Source organism: Somniosus microcephalus, chromosome 8 (assembly GCF_052327205.1).
Source record: "Somniosus microcephalus isolate GS21.2 chromosome 8, FLI_Smic_1.0, whole genome shotgun sequence".
Taxonomy (NCBI): Eukaryota; Metazoa; Chordata; class Chondrichthyes; order Squaliformes; family Somniosidae; genus Somniosus; species Somniosus microcephalus.
Window position 1 is genome coordinate 9,797,966 of NC_140994.1, and position 23,598 is coordinate 9,821,563.

Sequence of the window (23,598 nt, forward strand, 5' to 3'; positions counted from 1 at the left end):
AGTCAATAGCGTAGTCACTGTTGTAATGTAGGAAACACGGCAGCCAAATTGCGCACAGCAAGCTCCCACAAACAGCAATGTGATAATGACCAGACAATCTGTTTCAGTGATTTTGATTGAGGGATAAATATTGGCCCCAGGACACTGGGGAGAACTCCCCTGCTGCTTCCAAATAGAAACACAGAAGATAGGAGCAGGAGTAGGCCATTCGGCCCCTCGAGCCTGCTCCGCCATTCAATGAGATCATGGCTGATCATCCAAATTCAGTACCCTGTCCCTGCCTTCTCCCCATATCCCTTGATCCCTTTAGCCTTAAGAAATATATCCAACTCCTTTTTGAATATATTTAATGAATTGACCTCAACTGCCTTCTGTGGTAGAGAATTCCACAGGTTCACCACTCTCTGGGTGAAGAAATAGTGCCACAGGATCTTTTACGTCCACCTGAGGGGGCAGACGGGCTCTCTGTTTTAACGTCTCATCTGAAAGACGGCACCTCCGACAGTGCAGCGCTCCCTCAGTACCGCACTGGGAGTGTCAGCCTGGAGTGGGGACTCGCACCCACGACCTTCTGACTCAAGAGACGAGAGTGCTGCCCACTGAGCCACGGCTGACACCCGAAGAGCCTCAGAGCCAGGCTGTGAAGTGGTTTAGAGGGTGGGGGGAGATGGAAAGAGTTCCTGAGGGAAGGGGATGGGAGGGGGGCAGTGACGGTTTGAGGTGCTGCCACCAGACATAGAACTGGGGTGGGGAGAAACATAGAAACATAGAACTGGGGTGGGGAGAAACATAGAAACATAGAAACTAGGAGCAGGAGTAGGCCATTCGGCCCTTCTCCACCATTCAACGAGATCATGGCTGATCATCCAAACCCTAGCACCCGGTCCCTACACCGACAGCCATCCCACCCAAGCCCTATCCCCGTAACCCCACATATTTAATCCCCCCTAACACTAAGGGCCAATTTTTATCATGGCCAATCAACCGAACCCGCACATCTTTGGACTGTGGGAGGAAACCGGAGCACCCGGAGGAAACCCACGCAAACACGGGGAGAATGTGCAAACTCCACACAGACAGTCACCCGAGGCCGGATTTGAACCCGGGTCCCTGGCGCTGTGAGGCAACAGTGCTAACCACTATGCCACCGTGCGGGATGAGACGCACAGATTACAAGGTTGCCGGGAGACAGGATCAATTGTTGGGAGCAAAAAGTAGACAGAGGAAGATTAACTTGCAGAAAGATTGGGATAAAGGGTGGGTTCTACCGGCTGTTCCACACACATACACACAAAGCATCTCTCTCTTACCTGGTGTACATCGAGCCCCCAGTTCTCAGTCGAACTCCCCCCACCCCCCCGCCGATCCGGAGTCACTCAGAGTCCTGCCTTATTCATGGAGACTGAAGCTGCCTCGGGAGACTGGTTTTTTTTTTGGTAATGGTGATTGCCACAGTCTTAGAAATGGTCACCTCCCTCTCCCCACCCACCCACACTGCCCCCGCCCTCCACACCCTGGTCCGCACGATTCAAACACAGCCCACTATTGACTGGAAAGGTGACATTAGCATTTGAATGGCTGGAAACCCAGTGCGAGAAAGAGAGAGAGACAAAGATTACCGTGAACACAGTAACAGAGAGTGGGGGGTGGTGGAGCCACTGAAAACCTGGAGTTCAGGATCTCGGACTGGGAGCTGGGAAAATCGCAAGTTCTTCCTCTCTCCTTTGGCCTCAGGATCTCCACTCGCCCAACCTCTGCAATCCAGGCGCCAAAACTACCCTTGGCAACTTTTCCTTACAGATCTGGGATACCCCAGGTTTGAACCCCAAAACTTCGCAGCCCGTATCCCGACGCACAGCAAGTTCTGCTCACCCTGTGCTCGCTGACCTTCACTGCCTCTCGCTCCCCCAGTGCTTCGATTTTAAAATTTTCATCCTCGTGTTTAAATCATTCCGTGGCCTCGCCACCCCCCGCCTCCCGGATCTCTGTAACCTCCTACAACCACACCTCCCCCCAAACTCTAGATTCCTCTGTCTCCGGCCTTTGGCGCATCCCCCACTTCCTTCGCTCCACTGTTGACGGGTCGTGCCGTCAGCTGCCTGGACTCCCAACAATGTTCCCTTTAAGCCGGGCGGCAGGGCCTCCCACGCAGTTGGCTCACCGGCTTTTCCGTGTGAAAAAAACCGCGCGCCTGCGGTATCCTGAATGGGTCGCACGGCCCTTTAAAGGGGCCTCGAACTCAGAAAAAATATTAATGGGTACATTGGGCCCGGAGCTCTGGAATAAGAACATAAGAAACAGGAGCAGGAGTCGGCCAATCGGCCCCTCGAGCCTGCTCCACCATTCAATAAGATCATGGCTGATCTGATCCTAACCTCAAATCTATCACTCTACAACCCACCCGAACCCATGTGATCTCCTGGGAGAGGCGAAAAACCAGATACAAAACCCAATGGCCAATTTGGGAGAAAAAAATATGGGAAATTCCTCTCCGACCCATCTAGGCGATCGAAACTCGTCCAGGAGATCACTCTGTCCCTATACTTTCTACAGTACTTACCTTCTGTAAAAGGTGATCTCCACCCCAGCCAGGAACAGGAATAGAACCATCTCCTGAAATCTAACACAGAATTAAAACACAAGAAGTAGGAACAGAACCAGGCTACACGGCCCCTGGGCCCGCTCCGCTACCCACAGGGCCATGACCATTCCGAACCTAGACTCATGTCCAATTTCCTGCCCACTCCCTGTAACCCCTAATTCCCTTTACTTCTAGGAAACTGTCTATTTCTGTTTTAAATTTATTTAATGATGTAGCTTCCACAGCTTTCTGGGGCAACAAATTCCACAAACCTACCACCCTCTGAGTGAAGAAGTTCCTCCTCATCTCAGTTTTGAAAGAGCAGCCCCTTATTCTAAGATTATGCCCCCTAGTTCTAGTTTCACCCATCATTGGGAACATCCTCACCGCATCCACCCGATCAAGCCCCTTCACAATCTTATATGTATTCTTCTGAACTCCAATGAGTAGAGGCCCAATCTACTCAACCGCTCCTCATATGTCCACCCCCTCATCCCCGGGATTAACCGAGTGAACCTTCTTTGTACTGACTCGAGAGCAAGTATGTCTTTTCTTAAGTATGGACACCAGAACTGTATACAGTATTCCAGGTGTGGTCTCACCAATACCTTGTACAACTGCAACAATACCTCCCTGTTTTTATGTTCTATCCCCCTAGCAATTATTAAATAAATTTAGAACAGAAATAGATAGTTTCCTAGAAGTAAAGGGAATTAAGGGTTACGGGGAGCGGGCAGGAAATTGGACATGAGTCTAGGTTCGGAATGGTCATGGCCCTGTGGGTAGTGGAGTGGGCCCAGGGGCCGTGGGGTAGTGGAGTGGGCCCAGGGGCCGTGTAGCCTTGTTCTGCTCCTACTGTGTTCTAATTCTGTGTTAGATTTCAGGAGATGGTTTTATTCCTGTTCCTGGCTGGGGTGGAGATCGCCTTTACAGAAGGTAAGTACTGTAGAAAATATAGGGACAGAGTGATCTCCTGGAAGAATTTCGATTGCCTAGATGGGTCGGAGAGGAATTTCCCAGATTTTTTTCTCCCAAATTGGCCATTGGGTCTTTATCTGGGAGATCACATGGGTTCGGGTGGATGCAGAGTGACAGAAGATTTGAGGTTAGGACCAGATCAGCCATGATCTTATTGAATGGTGGAGCAGGCTCGAGGGGCCGATTGGCCTACTCCTGCTCCTATTTCTTATGTTCTTATAAAGCCAACATTCCATTAGCCTTCTTGATCACTTGCTGCACCTGCATACTAACTTTTTGAGTTTCGTGCACCAGGATCCCTAGATCCCTTTGCACTAAAGTACTTTCCAGTTTCTTGCCATTAAGATAATGGCCCAGTAATTCCGGGCACAACGCGCGAGTACGGACGGGGTACTCACGCGTGTGCCCGGAGGAATTGCCGGTTTTCAGCATGCACAGCGCATGCGCTGAAAACCAGCATTTCCTGTCCTCTGACCCAAGGGGTTAAGAGGCAGAACGCGCGCGACTGCACAGGCAGCGCGTGCGCAGTAAAATTCCTTTTTTTCCCCCCCCCAGAGTTGCGCGCGTGTAAAGGCCGCCGGTCTTTACGCGTGGAAAAACAAGACGTAAGTATTTAGTTTTTCAGGTAAGTGGGCTTTTAGTACAATGTAGAAATTTTTTTTCCCCACAGGTTTGTTATTTTTAAAGAATTTACAGGATGGTAAGTTTAGTTTTAGACCCTATTTTTTTTTATTTATTTTTTTCAAAAAATTGATTAATTGTTTAAAACATTTTTAAAAACTTATTTATAGTTATTATAATCAGTGGGATGTTTTTAAAAATTTTATTTAAAGTTAAAGTAGTGTTTTGGCAGCCCATACTTTTCATGAGTTTGACAGCTCTTACTGTCAAACTCATGAATGAGTTTCCCCTCCCCTGATTGGCTGCACAGTGTTCACCTGATCCCAGCCGGTACATCGCACTAACTACGCCGCTGGATCAGGTAAGCACATCGCGCCGACATCTGAAACCGGGCCAGTGACAGGAAATGCAAGCAGGCCCGGGCTTCAGATGTCGGCGCGCAGGGTGAGTGCAGATCGGGGGCTTGCACGCGCGGCAAGCTCCCGATCCTAATTTCAGGGCCAATAACTTGCTCTTTGATTTTTCCTGCCAAAGTGCATAACCTCACACTTTCCAGTATTGTATTCCATCTGCCAAATCTCTGCCTCCCTAAACCTGTCCTCCTTTAATAACGCTCCCGTGAAGCGCCTTGGGGGCGTTTTCCGACGATAAAGGTGCTATATAAATGCAAGATGTTGTTGAGTTGGCTGTGCAGACTGTGAAAAGAACTTGCATTTCTGTAGCGCCTTTCACCACCTCAGGACATCTCAAAATGCTTTACAGCCAATGAAGTACTTTTTGAAGTGTAGTCACTGTTGTAATGTAGGAAACGCAGGCAGCCAATCTGCGCACAGCAAGCTCCCACAAACAGCAATGTGATAATGAGCAGATAATCTGTTTTAGTGATATTGGTTGAGGGATAAATATTGGCCCCGGGACACCTCCCCCTCTGCTCTTTTCAAAATATTGGCCGCGGGATCTTTTACGTCCTCCTGAGAGAGCAGACGGGGCTTCGGTATTAACGTCTGATCTGAAAGACGGCATCTCCAACAGTGCAGCACTCCCTCAGCACTGCCCTGGGAGCGTCAGCCTGGATGGGACATGACGGTCACTACTGACGTTCCCTTTAAGTTGCACGGCCGTGCAATGCTCCAGGGATCTCGCGCAGTCGACTTTTCAATGTAAAAAAAAAGTGCGGTATTTTGAATGGCCCGCACAGCCCCTTAAAGGAGCCGCGCGGCACCAAAAAAGAGAGGGAACATTGGTCACTATGAACAGCTCTCACAAGAAGGGGGAGGCGGGAATGCCTACGGCCAAGAGATTCCATTCCGGATTTTGTCATCCACTTGACATCCCATCCCCTTAAATTCCACAGAGCTCCGGAGGTTCCAGACAGTCACCTCAGGCCCTCCCAGAGAAACACAGAGCATTCAAACAGGTTCTACTCAGTAAAGCGATTTGAATTGAATTGACTGCTCAGAGTCAACGGCAAACGCTCCACACAACGGCGGAGCGGGAAGCACACATCCTGATCCGATTACGCTGTGGAACACATCTCGTTTGCGCGTTATAAAACTGCAGCCAACAGCAAACGCACGATTTCCCAGCCGTTTTAACTGCTGTGACTTTAATTAGCCGGGGCTCAGCGGGCAGCACACTCGCCTCGGGAGTCAGCAGGTCGTGGGTGATGTGCCTCAATAATTCCGAGACTCGATGTTAGCGAAACAAAACAAGGCTTTTATTAACTTAGAAGGTAACACGTAGTGGAGAGAGGTATCTTCCATCCGGAGGGCTGCAGTACTGGATATGAGGCCAGACTGAGCTTGCTTACATAGGGGCCAGGTATGGGCGGAGCCCTACACACAACACATTCCAATATACAATACAATGGTGAGGAAACGGAACTGGGGGAAGGGAAATGAAACTGAAACCGACCACAGTCACAGGCAGTGATGAATGGAATATTTCATCACAGTGGGTTCGATTCCCACTCCAGAGACTGGAGCACAAAATCCAGGCTGACACTCCCAGTGCAGTTCTGAGGGAGTGCTGCACTGTCAGAGGTGCTGTCTTTCAGATGGGACGTTAATACCGAGGCCCCGCCGTCTGCTCTCGCAAGTGGACGTAAAAGATTCCACGGCCACTATTTCAAAAAAGAGCAGGGGAGTTCGCCCCAGTGTCCTGGGGCCAATATTTATCCCTCAACCAACATCGCTAAAACACAGATTATCTGGTCATTATCACAGTGCTGTTTGTGGGATCTTGCGGTGTGCAAATTGGCAGCCGCATTTCCGACATTACAAAAGTGATTACACTTCAAAAAGTACTTCATTGGCTGTAAAATGCTTTGGGACGTCCGGAAGTGGTGAAAGGCGCTATAGAAATGCAAGTCTTTCTTTCTGATGTTCCTATGTCCAGCTGTGCTGTGCCTCAGAGCAGACCTTCACCCTTTGTTCCCTGGTGGGATTAATTCCCACACGTTGAGCTCAATTAGTTACCGATGTTTATAATTAACACAGGCTGGTGACATAAGCAGGGCTCCTCGGGCGAGTTCCCCAGCACGGTGCTGTGGAATCTAGGGACAGGGCGAGATTCAACAGCAACTGAGAACAAAGGACGGCTTGCTCTGCTCTGCAGCACAGACGGGCACAGGAACAGGAGGAGGCCATTCAGCCCCTCGAGCCTGTTCCGCCATTCAATGAGATCATGGGCTGATCTGTATCCTAACTCCATCCACCCGCCTGGGCTCCATGTCCCTTAATACCCTGGGCTAGCAAAAATATATCGAGCTCAGATGTGATGTGAAATGATTGATCGAGCCCCAGCAAATGCTGCTTCTTGTGGGAGAGAGTTCCACACTTCGACCACCCTTTGCATGAAGAAGTGTTTCCTAACTTCTCAATCCGCTGAATTCCAATCGATTCTCTGACAAGCCACTGAGAGTCTGGGGCAGGGGCCCACAGACTGACTGCAGATCCTGTTGATTATATCTCGCAGCTTTAACATCCCAACTCACACACACCTCAGCTGAATGGGCTGTTAATCTGTTTTTTTTGCATTGATTGAGCCCTGTTCTTTTTCAGGGAGCTTGCTGTGCACAAATTTGCTGCAGTGCTTCTGACAATAAAACAAACAGTGACTACACTGCAAACGTTCTCCCCGGTGTCCTGGGCTAATATTTATCCTCCAACCAACTTCATTAAAAAAAATGATTATCTGGTCATTATCACATTGCTGTTTGCGGGATCTTGCTGTGCGTAAATTGGCTGCCGCGTTTCCTACATTACAACAGTGACCACACTTCAAAAGGTACATCATTGGCTGTGAAACGCTTTGGGACGTGCTGAGGTGGTGAGAGGCGCTATAGAAATGCAAGATAACAACAGAAAACGCTGGAAAAACTCAGCAGGCCAGAGCAGCATCCGTGGAGAGAGAAACAGAGTTAACGTTTCAGGTCGATGACCCTTCATTAGAAATGCAAGACTTTCTTTTCTTTCTGGAAGTGGGGACACTGCAGGTTAGAGGGCGAAGGTCGTCTGTTAGGTTCTGGGGGTCAGTTGTGCCTGGGGGAAGCAGGGGGGGGGGGGGGGTGAGCGGGCAGGGAGAGAGATGTTGCACTGGTGGTCAGGTTGGTTGGAGTTTCTGCCCCTCATGTTGTGGAGGGAGGGTGGGGTGGGGGTTGTTGTGGGCAACAGGACAAGTGTTGCTGTGCTGGGGGAGCAGAAGGGGTGGGGGGGGGGTCTGTGGTGCGAGTCTTCAAGATCAGGGCCCCACCCCTCGCGAGATATTTCCCCAATTCGGGACGGAGCCTGGACCTCACTCACTTTGATTGACCGCGGTCATGCACGTCACATGATCTGTTGTGGGTAGTGTGACACTGTGCTGGGGGAGGGTGGTGAGAGGCTTCTACACACAGCTGATGACGAGTGTGCTGGCCTCTGTGGAGGACCTTCTCTCCCCAGTGGGCAGGTCCAGCAACAACAGCAACTTGCATTTATATAGCGACTTTAACGTAGTGAAACATCCCAAGGTGCTTCACAGGAGCGATCATCAGACAAAATTTGACAGCGAGCCACATAAGGAGATATTAGGGCAGGTGACCAAAAGCTTGGTCAAAGAGGTCGGTTTTAAGGAACGTCTTAAAGGAGGAGAGGGAGGCGGAGAGGTTTAGGGAGGGAATTCCAGAGCTTAGGGCCCAGGCAGCTGAAGGCACGGCCGCCAATGGTGGAGCGATTAAAATCAGAATTGCACAAGAGGCCAGAATTGGAGGAGCGCAGAGATCTCAGAGGGTTGTAGGGCTGGAGGAGGTTACAGAGATAGGGAGGGGCGAGGCCATGGAGGGATTTGTATGCGAGGCTGAGAATTTTAAAATGGAGGTGTTGCCGGACTGGGAGTCTCCTCTCACTGGAGGTTTGATGGGTCTCTCAATCATTGAACACAGGAACCAACCCGTCTGCCTTTACGTTTTCTCAGCCTCCTGTCATTTGAACCCCAATGAATCATCCGAATCACCCCTTCTCTAAAAAATAAAATCAACGCGCCCGGAAACGCCCTTTCAATTGGGGTGATACCGCTTTAATTAAAAGGGACAGCTCCAGGTGTCACTGGGATTACAGGGGATAGCGGCAGTGGGAACACAATGCTTCTCTTTAACAGTGAAAAACACCCAGTACAGACAGGGAGGGAGAGAGGGGTGGGGGGGGGAGGCGGGGAAGAGAGAGAGAGAGAGGCGGGGAAGAGAGAGAGAGAGAGGCGGGGAAGAGAGAGAGAGAGAGAGGCGGGGAAGAGAGAGAGAGAGAGAGAGGCGGGGAAGAGAGAGAGAGAGAGAGAGAGAGGCGGGGAAGAGAGAGAGAGAGAGCGGGGAAGAGAGAGAGCGGGGAAGAGAGAGAGAGGCGGGGAAGAGAGAGAGAGGCGGGGAAGAGAGAGAGAGGCGGGGAAGAGAGAGAGAGGCGGGGAAGAGAGAGAGAGGCGGGGGAGAGAGAGAGGCGGGGGAGAGAGAGAGGCGGGGAAGAGAGAGAGAGAGAGTGGGGAAGAGAGAGAGAGAGAGAGAGTGGGGAAAAGAGAGAGAGAGGCGGGGAAGAGAGAGAGAGGCGGGGGAGAGAGAGAGGCGGGGGAGAGAGAGAGGCGGGGGAGAGAGAGAGGCGGGGGAGAGAGAGAGGCGGGGGAGAGAGAGAGGCGGGGGAGAGAGAGAGGCGGGGGAGAGAGAGAGGCGGGGGAGAGAGAGAGGCGGGGGAGAGAGAGAGAGGCGGGGAGAGAGAGAGAGAGAGTGGAGAAGAGAGAGAGAGAGAGTGGGGAAGAGAGAGAGAGAGTGGGGAAGAGAGAGAGAGAGAGAGTGGGGAAGAGAGAGAGAGAGTGGGGAAGAGAGAGAGAGGGTGGGGAAGAGAGAGAGAGTGGGGAAGAGAGAGAGAGAGCGGGGAAGAGAGAGAGTGGGGAAGAGAGAGAGAGAGTGGGGAAGAGAGAGAGAGAGAGAGAGCGGGGAAGAGAGAGAGAGAGAGCGGGGAAGAGAGAGAGAGTGGGGAAGAGAGAGAGTGGGGAAGAGAGAGAGTGGGGAAGAGAGAGAGTGGGGAAGAGAGAGAGTGGGGAAGAGAGAGAGTGGGGAAGAGAGAGAGTGGGGAAGAGAGAGAGAGAGTGGGGAAGAGAGAGAGAGAGTGGGGAAGAGAGAGAGAGAGTGGGGAAGAGAGAGAGAGAGTGGGGAAGAGAGAGAGAGAGAGAGCGGGGAAGAGAGAGAGAGAGAGAGCGGGGAAGAGAGAGAGAGAGAGAGCGGGGAAGAGAGAGAGAGAGAGAGAGAGCGGGGAAGAGAGAGAGAGAGAGAGCGGGGAAGAGAGAGAGAGAGAGCGGGGAAGAGAGAGAGAGAGCGGGGAAGAGAGAGAGAGAGAGAGCGGGGAAGAGAGAGAGAGAGAGCGGGGAAGAGAGAGAGAGAGAGCGGGGAAGAGAGAGAGAGAGAGCGGGGAAGAGAGAGAGAGAGCGGGGAAGAGAGAGAGAGAGAGAGCGGGGAAGAGAGAGAGAGAGAGCGGGGAAGAGAGAGAGAGAGAGCGGGGAAGAGAGAGAGAGAGAGCGGGGAAGAGAGAGAGAGAGAGCGGGGAAGAGAGAGAGAGAGAGCGGGGAAGAGAGAGAGAGAGAGCGGGGAAGAGAGAGAGAGAGAGCGGGGAAGAGAGAGAGAGAGAGAGCGGGGAAGAGAGAGAGAGAGAGCGGGGAAGAGAGAGAGCGGGGAAGAGAGAGAGCGGGGAAGAGAGAGAGCGGGGAAGAGAGAGAGCGGGGAAGAGAGAGAGCGGGGAGAGAGAGAGCGGGGAAGAGAGAGAGCGGGGAAGAGAGAGAGCGGGGAAGAGAGAGAGCGGGGAAGAGAGAGAGCGGGGAAGAGAGAGAGCGGGGAAGAGAGAGAGCGGGGAAGAGAGAGAGCGGGGAAGAGAGAGAGCGGGGAAGAGAGAGAGCGGGGAAGAGAGAGAGCGGGGAAGAGAGAGAGCGGGGAAGAGAGAGAGCGGGGAAGAGAGAGAGCGGGGAAGAGAGAGAGCGGGGAAGAGAGAGAGCGGGGAAGAGAGAGAGTGGGGAAGAGAGAGAGTGGGGGGGGGAAAGAGAGAGAGAGTGGGGGGGGGGAAAGAGAGGGGGGAAACAAATAATTGGCAGATGTGGGAAATCTGAAACAAAAACAGAAAATGCTGGTAGACTCAGCAGGCCGGTTCCTGTGTGAAAAGAATAATGTAGGAACAGGAGGCGGCCATTCAGCCCCTCGAGCCTGTTCAATTACATCATGGCTGATCTGTATCTTAGCTCCATTTACTCACCTTGGTTCCATATCCTTTAATACCCATACCCAACAAAAATCTATCAATCTCAGTTTTGAAATTTTCAATTGACCCCCAGCCTCAGCAGCTTTTTGGGGGGGAGAGTTCCAGATTTCCACCACCCTTTGTGTGAAGAAGTGCTTCCTGACATCACCCCTGAACGGCCTGGCTCTAATTTTAAGGTTCTGCCCCCTTGTTCTGGACTCCCCCCACCAGAGGAAATAGTTTCTCTCTACCTATCCTATCGAATCCTTTAATCATCTTACACACCTCAATTAGATCAATCTTCTAAACCCAAGGGAATACAGGCCAAGTTTATGCAACCTGTTCTCATAACTTTAAAAAAAAATTCATTCCTGGAATGTGGGCGTCGCTGGCAAGGCCAGCATTGATTACCCATCCCTAATTGCCCTCGAGAAGGTGGTGGTGAGCCGCCTTCTTGAACCGCTGCAGTCCGTGTGGTGAAGGTGCTCCCACAGTGCTGTTAGGGAGGGAGTTCCAGGATTTTGACTCAGCGACGATGAAGGATTGGCGATATATTTCCAAGTCAGGATGGTGTGTGACTTGGAGGAGAACTTGGAGGTGGTGGTGTTCACACGCACCTGCTGCCCTTGTCCTTCTAGGTGGTAGTGTTGTTGGAGCTGCACTCATCCAGGCAAGTGGAGAGTACTCCATCACACTCCTGACTTGTGCCTTGTAGATGGTGGAAAGGCTTTGGGGAGTCAGGAGGTGAGACACTCGCCACAGAATACCCAGCCTCTGACCTGCTCTTGTAGCCACAGCATTTATGTGGCTGGTCCAGTTAAGTTTGCGGTTAATGGTGACCCCCAGGATGTTGATGGTGGGGGATTCGACGATGGTAATGCTGTTGAATGTCAAGGGGCGGTGGTTAGACTCTCGCTTGTTGGAGACAGTCATTGCCTGGCACTTGTGTGGCGCGAATGTTACCTGCCACTTATCAGCCCAAGCCTGAATGTTGCATGCGGGCATGGACTGCTTCATTATCTGAGGAGTTGTGAATGGAACCGAACCCTTTAAGCCCCGGTATTATTCTGCGCTGCACCTCTTCCAAGGCCAATATATCCTTGGTGGGACTGGAGTCACATATAGGCCAGACCAGGAAGGTTTCATTCCCTAAAGCACATTCGTGAAGGAGTTGGGTTTTTACGAATCCAACAGCTTCAGTCACTTTTACCGAGACCTCATCTCGGTCTCAGTAATCGTACTTTTTATTTCCAGATGTTTTTAAACTAAATGCAAATTCTCAAACTGCCCTGGTGAGATTTGAATTCACGATCGCTGGATTATTAGCCCAGTACCATTTCCACTACGCTGGCAACAGGGAGGCAAGTTTGTGCTCGTGTCACTCGTGTCCTTAAGAAATGCTCGTCCCTTTGGTGTCAACCAGTGGCTCAGTGGGCAGCACCCTCGCCTCTGAGTCAGAAGGTCGTGGGTTCAAGTCCCACTCCAGAGGCTTGAGCACAAAATCCAGGCACACTGAGGGAGGGCTGCACAGTCAGAGGTGTCGTTTTTCGGATGAGACGTTAAACCGAGGCCCCGTCTGCCCTCTCAGGTGGATGTAAAAGATCCCAAGGCGCTATTTCGAAGAAGAGCAGGGGAGTTCTCCCCGGTGTCCTGGGGCCAATATTTATCCCTCAACCAAATCACTAAAACAGATGATCTGTTCATTATCACATTGCTGTTTGTGGGAGCTTGCTGTGTGCAAATTGGCTGCCGCGTTTCCTACATTACAACAGGAGTACAGGAGCAATTAAGTCTTGCTGCAGTTGTACAGGGCCTTGGTGAGACCACACCTTGAGTATTGTGCGCAGTTTTGGTCGCCTTATCTGAGGAAGGATGTTCTTGCCATGGAGGGAGTTCAGCGAAGGTTCACCAGACTGATACCTGGGATGGCAGGAATGACGTATGAGGAGAGATTGGGTCGATTGGGCTTATACTCACTGGAGTTTAGAAGAATGAGAGGGGATCTCATTGAAACTTATAAAATTCTAACAGGACTGGACAGACTAGATGCTGGAAGGATGTTCCCGATGGCGGGGGAGTCCAGAACCAGGGGTCACAGTCTAAAGATAAGGGGTAAGCCATTTAGGACAGAGATGAGGAGGAATTTCTTCGCCCAGAGAGTGGTGAACCTGTGGAATTCTCTACCACAGAAGGCAGTAGAGGCCAATTCATTAAATATAATCAAGAAGGAGTTGGATATATTTCTTAAGGCTAAAGGGATCAAAGGATATGGGGAGAAGGCAGGGACAGGGTACTGAATTTGGATGATCAGCCATGACCTCATTAAATGGCGGAGCAGGCTCGAGGGGCCGAATGGCCTACTCCTGCTCCTATCTTCTATGTTTCTATTAACAGTAACTCCACTTCAAAAAGTATTTAATTGGCTGTAAGGCACTTTGGGACGTCCCGAGGTTGTGAAAGGCGCTGGAGAAATGAGAGTCTTTCTCTCTTTTTTCCTTTTCCGAGGCCAGCAGTCCCCGGAGCCTCACTACGTGAATGTAAACCGAACAAGAAAGCGTTGATGCAGCGCCTTTCACCACCTGTTGCATCAACGGGGAACTTCCCGTGCGGGCCAGTACCCCACACACACACACACAGACACCAGCCAACTAAGCTCCCCCACCCTGGGGAAGCACCTTCGCCCTCCTGTAAACTGGCTGGGCTCCAGAGCCAGTGCAGAGTGTCAGTCTACCTGCGGTGCCCAGCTGCTGTGATAAGACCAGCAGCACCGACACTGATAACAGCGCCAGTCAGGCGGCACGCCCTGCGTTGCTTGGTTACTGGGGGTGGGGGAGGGGATTTGATTCCCTGTCAACATTGGTTAGTCCAGGACACTTGCACGCTATGTTTACGCCAAATGGAAGGGCCGTGAGTTTCTCACGAGGAACTTTCCCATCTGTGCTCGGAGATCAGTCTCCGGCCGCTGGTCATGTTTTAAAAAAAAGGTGTATTCTCGGGATGTGGGCGTCGCTGGCAAGGCCGGCATTTATTGCCCATCTCTAGTTGCCCCTTGAGGGGGTGGTGGGCCTTCTTGAACCGCTTCAGTCCATGAGGTGAAGGTGGATAGAGGCGTTAGGGAGGGAGCTCCAGGATTTTGACCCAGCGACGATGAAGGAACGGCCGATATATTTCCAAGTCAGGATGGTGTGTGACTTGGAGGTTCACCCATCCCCCTATCTCTGTAACCTCCTCCAGCCCCACCACCCTCGGAGATCTCCGCGCTCCTCCAATTCTGGCCTCTTGCTCATCCCCCGATTTCCATCGCTCCACCATTGGCGGCCGAGCCTTCAGCTGCCTGGGCCCCGAGCTCTGGAATTCCCTCCCTAAACCTCTCCACCTCTCTCTCCTCCTTTAAGACGCTCCTTAAAACCTACCTCCTTGACCCAGCTTTTGGTCACCTGTCCTAATATCTGCTTACGTGGCTCGGTGTCAAATTTTGTCTGATAATCGTTCCTGTGAAACACCTTTGGAGGTTTTACTACATTAAAGGCGCTATATAAATGCAAGTTGTTGTTGTGATACTGTTCACACACACCTGCTGCCCTTGTCCTTCTAGGTGGAAGAGGTCGCGGGTTTGGGAGATGCTGTTGAAGAAGCCTTGGCGAGTAGCTGTAGTGCATCTTGTAGATGGTACACACTGCAGCCACGGTGCGCCGGTGGTGGAGGGAGTGAATGTTTAAGGTGGTGGATGGGGTGCCAATCAAGAGGGCTGCTTTGTCCTGGATGGTGTCAAACTTCGAGTATTGTTGGAGCTGCACTCATCCAGACAAGTGGAGAGTATTCCATCACACGCCTGACTTGTCAGCTGTAGCTCAGTGGGTAGCGCTCTCGCCTCCGAGTCCCACTCCAGAGACTTGAGCACAAAATCTAGGCTGACACTCCCAGTGCGGTACTGAGGGAGTGCTGCACTGTCGGAGGTGCCGTCTTTTGGATGAGACATTAAACCGAGGCTCCGTCTGCTCTCTCAGGTGGATGTGAAAGATCCCATGGCATATTTTGAAGATAAGCAGGGGAGTTCTCCCCAGTGTCCAGGGGCCAATATTTATCCCTCAACTAACATCACTAAAACAGATTATCTGTTCATTATCACATTGCTGTTTGTGGGATCTTGCTGTACGCAAATTGGCTGCTGTGTTTCCTACATTACAACAGTGACTACACTTCAAAAAGTACTTCATTGGCTGCGAAGCGCTTTGGGACGTCCTGAGGTGGTGAAAGATGCTATAGAAATGCAAGTCTTTCTTTTCTTGTAGATGGTGGAAAGGCTTTGGGGAGTCAGGAGGCGAGACACTCGCCGCAGAATACCCAGCCTCTGACCTGCTCTCGTAGCCACAGTATTTGTGTGTCTGGTTGAGTACAGTTTCTGGTCAATCATGACCCCCAACAACATAGAAACATAGAAGATAGGAGCAGGAGTAGGCCATTCGGCCCTTCGAGCCTGCTCCGCCATTCATCGAGATCATGGCTGATCATCCAAACCCTAGCACCTGGTCCCTACACCGACAGCCACCCCACCCAAGCCCTATCCCCGTAACCCCGCGTATTTAATCCCACTAAGGGTCAATTTTTTTATCATGGCCAATCAACCTAACCCGCACATCTTTGGGCTGTGGGAGGAAACCGGAGCACCCGGAGGAAACCCACACAAACACGGGGAGAATGTGCAAACTCCACACAGACAGTCACCCGAGACCGGATTTGAACCCGGGTCACTGGCGCTGTGAGGCAACAGTGCTAACCACTATGCCACCGTGCACTTAGAGCACCTATAACATAGTAAAACATCCCACAGTGTTTCACAGGAGCGATTATCAAACAAAAGGAGATATTAGGACAGATGACCAAAAGCTTGGTCAAAGAGTTAGGTTATAAGAGTCTAGAACTAGGGGTCACAGTCTCAGGATAAGGGGTCGGCCTTTTAGGACCGAGATGAGGAGGAATTTCTTCACTCAGAGGGTGGTGAATCTTTGGAATTCTCTGCCCCAGAGGGCTGTGGATGTTGAATCATTGAGTATATTCAAGGCTGAGATCGATAGATTTTTGGACTCTAGGGGAATCGAGGGATATGGGGATCGGGCGGGAAAGTGGAGTTGAGGTCGAAGATCAGCCATAATCTTATTGAATGGCGGAGCAGGCTCGAGGGGCTGTAAGGCCGACTCCTGCTCCTAATTCTTATGTTCTTAAGGAGCGTCTTAAAGGAGGAGAGGGAGGCGGAGAGGTTTAGGGAGGGAATTCCAGAGCTTAGGGCCCAGGCAGCTGAAGGCACGGCCGCCAATGGTGGAGAGATGGGAGTGGGGGGGGAGGAGGGGGGGGGGGGGGGGAGATGGACAAGGCCAGGAAACTCTGCTGGGAGATAGAACTCACCTCGGTTGGTGTTACAGTGATGTGGGGAGTCAGAGGGCTGCTGTTGAGGGCTCCTGTAAATAAAATATAGCCTATCCGACACTACAAAGTGACAAAGGTACGTTAAAAAAAACCAAAGCGAGACATTCATTTCCTGCTTTGCGGGGAGGGGTGGGTGGTTGGGTATTGAAGACTGAATTACACCTGATGAATACAGACTGCAGGAATGAGGCTTGAAGAGCCTGGGGTTCAGATTTCATAAAGGTGGTTCCTCAGCGACAGTGAGGCTGGAGCACAGCATTCCTGACCCTGGAAGTTAAACACCGCTGAATCACACAAGGTGCCTTATCTGTTACTCCAGGCCCCTTCCGAATACACCTGTCACACCCTGGGGTCGACAACTCGGGTTAGAACCGTACAGCACAGGAGGAGGCCATTCGGCCCATCGAGCCTGTGCCGGCTCTTATGAAAGAGCGATCCAATTAGTCCCACTGTCCCCCCGCTCTTTCCCCACGGCCCTGTAATGTTTCCCCCTTCAAGCATTTATCCAATTCCTCTTTTGAAAGTTACGATTGAATCTGCTTCCTCCGCCCTTTCAGGCAGCGTCCTCCGAGTGGAGGTTTCAGCAAGCGCTCGCCTCCAACTGCCTCACCCAGTCGAACATAGAAACATAGAAGATAGGAGCAGGAGTAGGCCATTCGGCCCCTCGAGCCTGCTCCGCCATTCAATGAGATCATGGCTGATCATCCAAATTCAGTACCCTGTCCCTGCCTTCTCCCCATATCCCTTGATCCCTTTAGCCTTAAGAAATATATCCAACTCCTTCTTGAATATATTTAATGTATTGGCCTCTACTGCCTTCTGTGGTAGAGAATTCCACAGGTTCAACACTCTCTGGATGAAGAAATTCCTCCTCATCTCTGTCCTAAATGGCTTACCCCTTATCCTTAGACTGTGACCCCTGGTTCTGGACTCCCTGACCATCGGGAACATCCTTCCTGCATCTAGTCTGTCCAGTCCTGTCAGAATTTTATAAGTTTCAATGAGATCCCCACTCATTCTTCTAAACTCCAGCGAGTATAAGCCCAATCGACACAATCTCTCCTCATACGTCATTCCTGCCATCCCAGGTATCAGCCTGGTGAATCTTCGCTGAACTCCTTCCATGGCAAGAACATCCTTCCTCAGATAAGGCGACCAAAACTGCACACAATACTCAAGGTGTGGTCTCACCAAGGCCCTGTATAACTGCAGCAAGACATCCTTGTTCCTGTACTCAAACCCTCTCGCTACGAAGGCCTGCCTGCTGCACCTGCATGCTTACCTTCAGCAACTGGTGCACAAGGACACCCAGGTCTCGTTGCACTTCCCCTTCTCCCAACCTATTGCCGTTCAGATAATAATCTGCCTTCCTGTTTTTGCCACCAAAGTGGATAACCTCACCATTTATCCACGTTATATTGCATCTGCCATACTTTTGCCCAATCTGTCCAAATCATCCTGAAGTTTCTCGGCATCCTCCTCACAGCACACACGCCCACCCAGCTTTGTGTCGTCTGCAAATTTGGAGATATTACATCTAGTTCCCTCATCCAGATCATTAATATAGTGTGAATAGCTGGGGTCCAAGGACCGATCCTTGCAGTACCCCAGTAGTCACAGCCATTCCCCCCAGCTCCAATACTCTCGTAACTAATCAACAACAACGTTCAAAGAAAATACAACACATTATATCTTTTTTAAGTGCTCCGATTATTTTCTCTGCAGTGTCCAGGAGATTAATCTTCAATTCCTGGAGACACCAGGGAAACCCTGGAGGGTTGGCAACTGCAAGTCCACAGCCCTGGGAATGGGAGAGGCGGCAGTCTTCACAAGACCCCCGAGAGATGCACCTCTTCGCTGCTAAACGTGGAGGGCAGGCTCACAGCGTCCGTCAGGCCGAGACTTCAAGCGATAAAGGTGTCAGTCGGGGCTCAGTGGGCCGCACTCTCACCTGTGAGTCAGAAGGTTATGGACTCAAGTTCCCACTCCAGAGACATAATCCAGGCTGACACCCCCAGGGCAGTACTGAGGAAGCGCCGCACTGTCGGAGGGGCAGTACTGAGGGAGCGCCGCACTGTCGGAGGGGCAGTACTGAGGGAGCGCCGCACTGTCCGAGGGGCAGTACTGAGGGAGCGCCGCACTGTCCGAGGGGCAGTACTGAGGGAGCGCCGCACTGTCGGAGGGGCAGTACTGAGGGAGCGCCGCACTGTCCGAGGGGCAGTACTGAGGGAGCGCCGCACTGTCCGAGGGGCAGTACTGAGGGAGTGCCGCACTGTCGGAGGTGCCGTCTTTCGGGTAAGACGTTAAACCGAGGCCCCTCAGGTGGTCGTAAAAGATCTCTCTCGTCCCCCTCCATCTTGCTCTGTGTGTATATTTATTCCTCAACGACAGATTATCTGGTCTTTATCACATTGCTGTTTGTGGGATCTTGCTGTGTGCAAACTGACTGACGCGTTTCTTACATTACAACAACTTGTATTTATACAGCGTCATTAACGCAGTAAAACCTCCCACAGTGCTTCACAGGAGCGATTATCAAACAAAATTTGACACCGAGCCACATCAGGAGATATTAGGACAGGTGACTAAGAGCTTGGTCGAAGAAAGAGGTAGGTTTTAGGGAGCGTCTTAAAGGAGGAGAGAGGTGAAAAGGTGGAGAGGTTTAGGGAGGGAATTCCGGAGCTTTGGGCCCAGGTAGCTGAAGGCACGGCCATGAATGATGGAGTGATTAAAATCAGGGATGCGTGAGAGGCCAGAATTGGAGGAGCGCAGAGATCTCGAGGGGGGTTGTGGGGCTGGAGGAGGTTACAGAGATAGGGAGGGGCGAGGCCATGGAGAGATTTGAAAACAAACATGAGGATTTTGAAATTGAGGTGTTGCCGGACCGGGAGCCAATGTAGGTCAGCGAGCACAGGGGGTGAAGGGTGAACGGGACTTTGTGCGAGTTTAGGACACGGGCTGCAGAGTTTCGGATGAGCGCAAGTTTACGGAGAGTGGGGGATGTTAAAATCAAGACGGTAAAATCTTTAACTGGCAACACAGAGGATTAAGAATCTTGGAGTAATCAGAGCAGGAGTATGGGGCTGCACCACAAATAATCAGCAATAACAACAGTGAGACAGACAGAGCGAGAGAGACAGAGAGTGAGTGAGAGAGAGAGAGACAGAGTGAGAGACAGAGTGAGAGAGAGAGAAAGACAGAGAGAGAGGAGACAGAGTGAGAGACAGAGAGAGAGAAAGACAGAGAAAGACCCATAGCATATATACGCTAAAAATGTTTAAATCAATACCGAATGTACCCAACGACTGTTTTAAATTAATACTGAATGCACCCAACGAGGGTCAACGACTGTTTAAAATTAATACTGTCTGTACCCAACGAGGGTCAAAAATGTTTGACACCTACAGAATGTTGGAAACCTGTACTTTTTGTTATGTAAGCTTTGGCAACATGGTTCCCTGTAATCTTTCATGCCAATAAAGCATTTGAATTGAATTGAATTGAATTGACAGAGAGAGAGAGAGAGAGACAGAGAGAGAGTGAGTGAGTGAGTGTGAGCCAAACTATAGAACATCAGATCATATCTTCACCCTACAGACCCTAATTGACAAACACGTTCACCATAACAAAAGCAAAATCTACGCATGCTTTATAGGTTTCCAGAAGGCTTTCGACTCCATCTGGCATGACGGTTTATTCCTGAAACTTATCGAAAGCGGGGTAGGAGGAAAAACATATGATGTAATTAAATCAATGTATACAAACAACAAATGTGCAGTTAAGATTGGAGACAAACAAACAAAATACTTCCCAGAGAGGCGGGGGGTGACGCAGGGCTCGCCAATCTCACCGACACTCTTTAATATTTACATAAATGAATTGGCAAAACTACTTGAACAATCCACAGCACCCGGCCTCACCCTATATGAATCCAAGGTTAAATTCCTCCTCTATGCAGACGACCTGGTTCTGCTGTCACCAACTAAGGAGGGTCTACAGCAGAACCTGGACCTGCTGGAGTCGTACTGCCAGACTTGGGCCCTGACAATAAATCCCCAAAAAACCAAAGTCCTTGTGTTCCAGCAAAGATCCAAACATCAGGGACCCAAAATAAATTTCACACTAGGAACAACCAAAATTGAACAAACCACTAACTACACATACTTGGGCTTAAAAATCAGTTCTACGGGAAACTTCAAACTGGCTGTGAATGAACTGAAAGAGAAAGCAAGAAGGGCTTGCTATGCCATCAAAAAATCAATCCAAATAGAAATCCCAATTAGCATTTGGCTCAAAATTTTCAAATCAGTAATTGAACCAATTGCACTCTATGGCAGTGAGGTATGGGGACCGCTAACACAACAAGAATTTGCAAAATGGGACAAACACCCAATTGAGATCCTACATGCAGAATTCTGTAAAAGTATCCTCCGGACTCAAAGGAAAACAGTAAACAATGCATGCAGGGCGGAACTAGGCCAATATCCATTAATAATCACTATCCAAAAAAGAGCCACCAAATTTTGGAATCACCTACAAATGAGCAACCCCCAATGCTATCACTACGACGCCCTGAAATGCCAAGAGCTGACCATAAAGAAGAATACCCTCAGTCAACTAGTCCTGGGACTCAGTGAAGTAACTACTAACAATGCTAACAATAACCAGCCCCAGGACAGTGACAGGGTAACACAAAGAATTCGACCCAACACAATCGTCGCTGAGCAAAAGGAAAAATATCTGACATATTGGGCAGAAACAACAAAAACCCAAAGCAAACTCAATTGCTACTTGGCCCTAAACAGACAATACAGCATAGCTGATTACCTGACCATGGTAAAGGATAACAAACTGAGAAGAACCTTGACAAGGTACAGACTTAGCGAACATAGCCTAGCGATCGAAAAAGGCAGACACAGGCAGACCAGGCTGCCAAGAGAAGACAGGATATGCTCTCACTGCAGTCAGGGAGTAGTGGAGACAGAGATGCACTTCCTCACAGCCTGTGGAAAATATCAGGGCATCAGGGAGAATTTCTACCAAAAATTCTCACAAATATGCCCTGAATTCAAAAATCTGAATGACAACCAAAAACTCCCATACCTACTGGGGGAGGAGAGAAGCTGTGTAACACTGGCGGCACACTATGTTACAGCTTGCCATGAACAGAGGGACAACCAGTAAACTAAGAAAAGAGTATATATAAATAATGCGATTGTATATTTATACACTCAGGGATATACCTGTTTATACACTGTATGAATAGAACTGCGTTTATGTGTTCAACCATAAATGTATTATGATGCTTTGGCAACATAAGATGTACCTTATCATGCCAATAAAGCGATTTGAATTTGAATTTGAGAGAGACAGAGAGTGAGAGAGAGAGAAAGACAGAGAGAGAGAAAGACAGAGAGAGAGAGACAGAGAGTGAGTGAGTGAGAGTGAGAGAGAGAGGCAGAGAGTGAGAGAGAAAGAGAGAGAGAGAGAAAGACAGAGAGAGAGAGAGTGGGAGTGCGAGAGCGAGCGTGCACGAGAGAGAGTGCGTGAGAGAGAGACAGAGAGTGCGAGTGTGAGAGAGAGAGAGAGAGTGTGTGAGACAGAGAGCAACAGAGAGACAGAGAGAGTGTTTGTGTGAGAGAGAGAGAGAGAGTTGTGATATGTAACAACATGTCACAACCTGAGGACTGTTTAAAAGTAAGACTGTTTAAAATTAATATTGAACGTACCAAATGAAGTAGAAAGACTGTTTAAAATTAATATTGTTTAAAAGTAATATTGTATATACCCAACAAATGTCAAATCGATTGACACCTACAGAATGTTGGAAAACTGTACCTTTTTGCTATGTAAGCTTTGGCAATATGGTTCTCTGTAAACTTTCATGCCAATAAAGCATTTGAACTGAACTGAACTGAGAGAGAGAGAGAGAGAGAGAGAGAGCGCAATCTCTGGGCCGCCTCACCTCTAATCTGCTGCCTCTTCAGCACCAGCTCGGAGTGCCGGAAGCGGCTGGGAGCCGTCCTTCGGTACAGACTGTTCCTGGTCAGAGATCCAGACTCCCCTTCCCGAGGATTCAGCCGATAATCCGGGCAGTCCCAGTCCTGCATCCTGTCAGCGCGGTACGGGGCGAGCTGGGCCAGCAGCACGTTACCTTTCATAGTCACCCCCTCCCCATGAACCGTGCCAGCCCTGTGCTGCCCACTCCTCAGCCCAGCCCAGCACAGTGCTCAAACAGGGGCAGTAAAGAGGGCAGAGAGAGCGAAACCCGGTATCGAGCAGTCTGTCACCTCCCAGGCTGCTTCGACGGAGCAAAGGGGGAGGGTTGGGCACAAGGAAAACAAACAGGTGTTTCAAGAATGAAAGCCAAGGCACTCCCTGCCGGGCAGGCTCCTCCTCTGCAGGATCACACCTCCCCAGTTGGGAGTGGATCCACGAGCTGGCTCGGGCTCCTGGTGCTGCCTCGCTGCTCAAACCTCGACCGACCTCCCTCCCGCCCGCCCCACCCCCCCACCAGCAGCTCACAGGAACTGTGGCCAGGGGCCACTCTCTGCCCACTGATTGGCTGATCAGCAGCTTGGCCCCAGACTGAGTAAAGGATTAATCAGCTTTTCTTAATACAGAGCCAAAACAAGCTTAATTAGCGAGAGAGACACAAACAGGGAGAGGGAAAGAGTGAGGGAGAGACAGACAGACAGAGTGAGAGAGAGCGAGAAAGAGTGGGAGAGCGGGAGGGCGGGAGAGAGGGGGGCGGGAGAGAGGGGGGCGGGAGAGAGGGGGTAGAGAGGGTGATTGTGTGACAGAGCAGGGGTTGGAGCAGCTCATTCTGTAAAGCACAGGTGGAGTTGGCAGAGAGCTGGGCCTTGTTCAGGTCAAACTGACTGACACATTGCAGGAGTGGATAAAACAAAACTCCCACAGCGAGAGCGTTAAAGGGGACAGCGAGAGTGTCAAAGGGGACAGCGAGGGCGTCAAAGGGGACAGAATCTAAGCTTTGGTCTCATTGAGTGAAAGGAGGTGAAGATTTTTCTAAGTTTAATGGAGAGGTGGAGAGAGAGAGAGAGGAAAAATGGCAAGCGACGGAGCTTTTATTGGGGAAAAGCAAAGAAAGTTTAAACAGCTCGGCGGGTGTTTGTGTAAAGGAACGTTTACAGTGGGTGGGGAAGGGCAGGAGGTCTGGCGGGGGGGCGTCGTGGGGGAGGGGCAGGAGAACGGGTCATGGGGAGGTTATTGTAGCGGAAAGGGTCAGGT

At 50.5% G+C, this 23,598-nt stretch overlaps 1 protein-coding gene across 3 annotated transcripts in view; it reads right to left on the reverse strand.

Annotated features, from left to right (window-relative positions):
• Nucleotides 1-23,598, reverse strand: part of dnmbp (dynamin binding protein) — a 120,279-nt gene that overhangs the window by 48,823 nt on the left and 47,858 nt on the right. The window contains exon 1 of one of the 3 annotated variants that reach the window (XM_085994206.1): nucleotides 22,313-22,810. The exons of the other annotated variants lie outside the window; for them this stretch is intronic. Within the exon in view, the coding sequence (XP_085850332.1) occupies nucleotides 22,313-22,508 (196 nt within the window). The 5' untranslated portion in view covers nucleotides 22,509-22,810. Of the gene's footprint in view, nucleotides 1-22,312; nucleotides 22,811-23,598 lie in introns of those variants that run through there. 3 annotated transcript variants of the gene reach the window in all.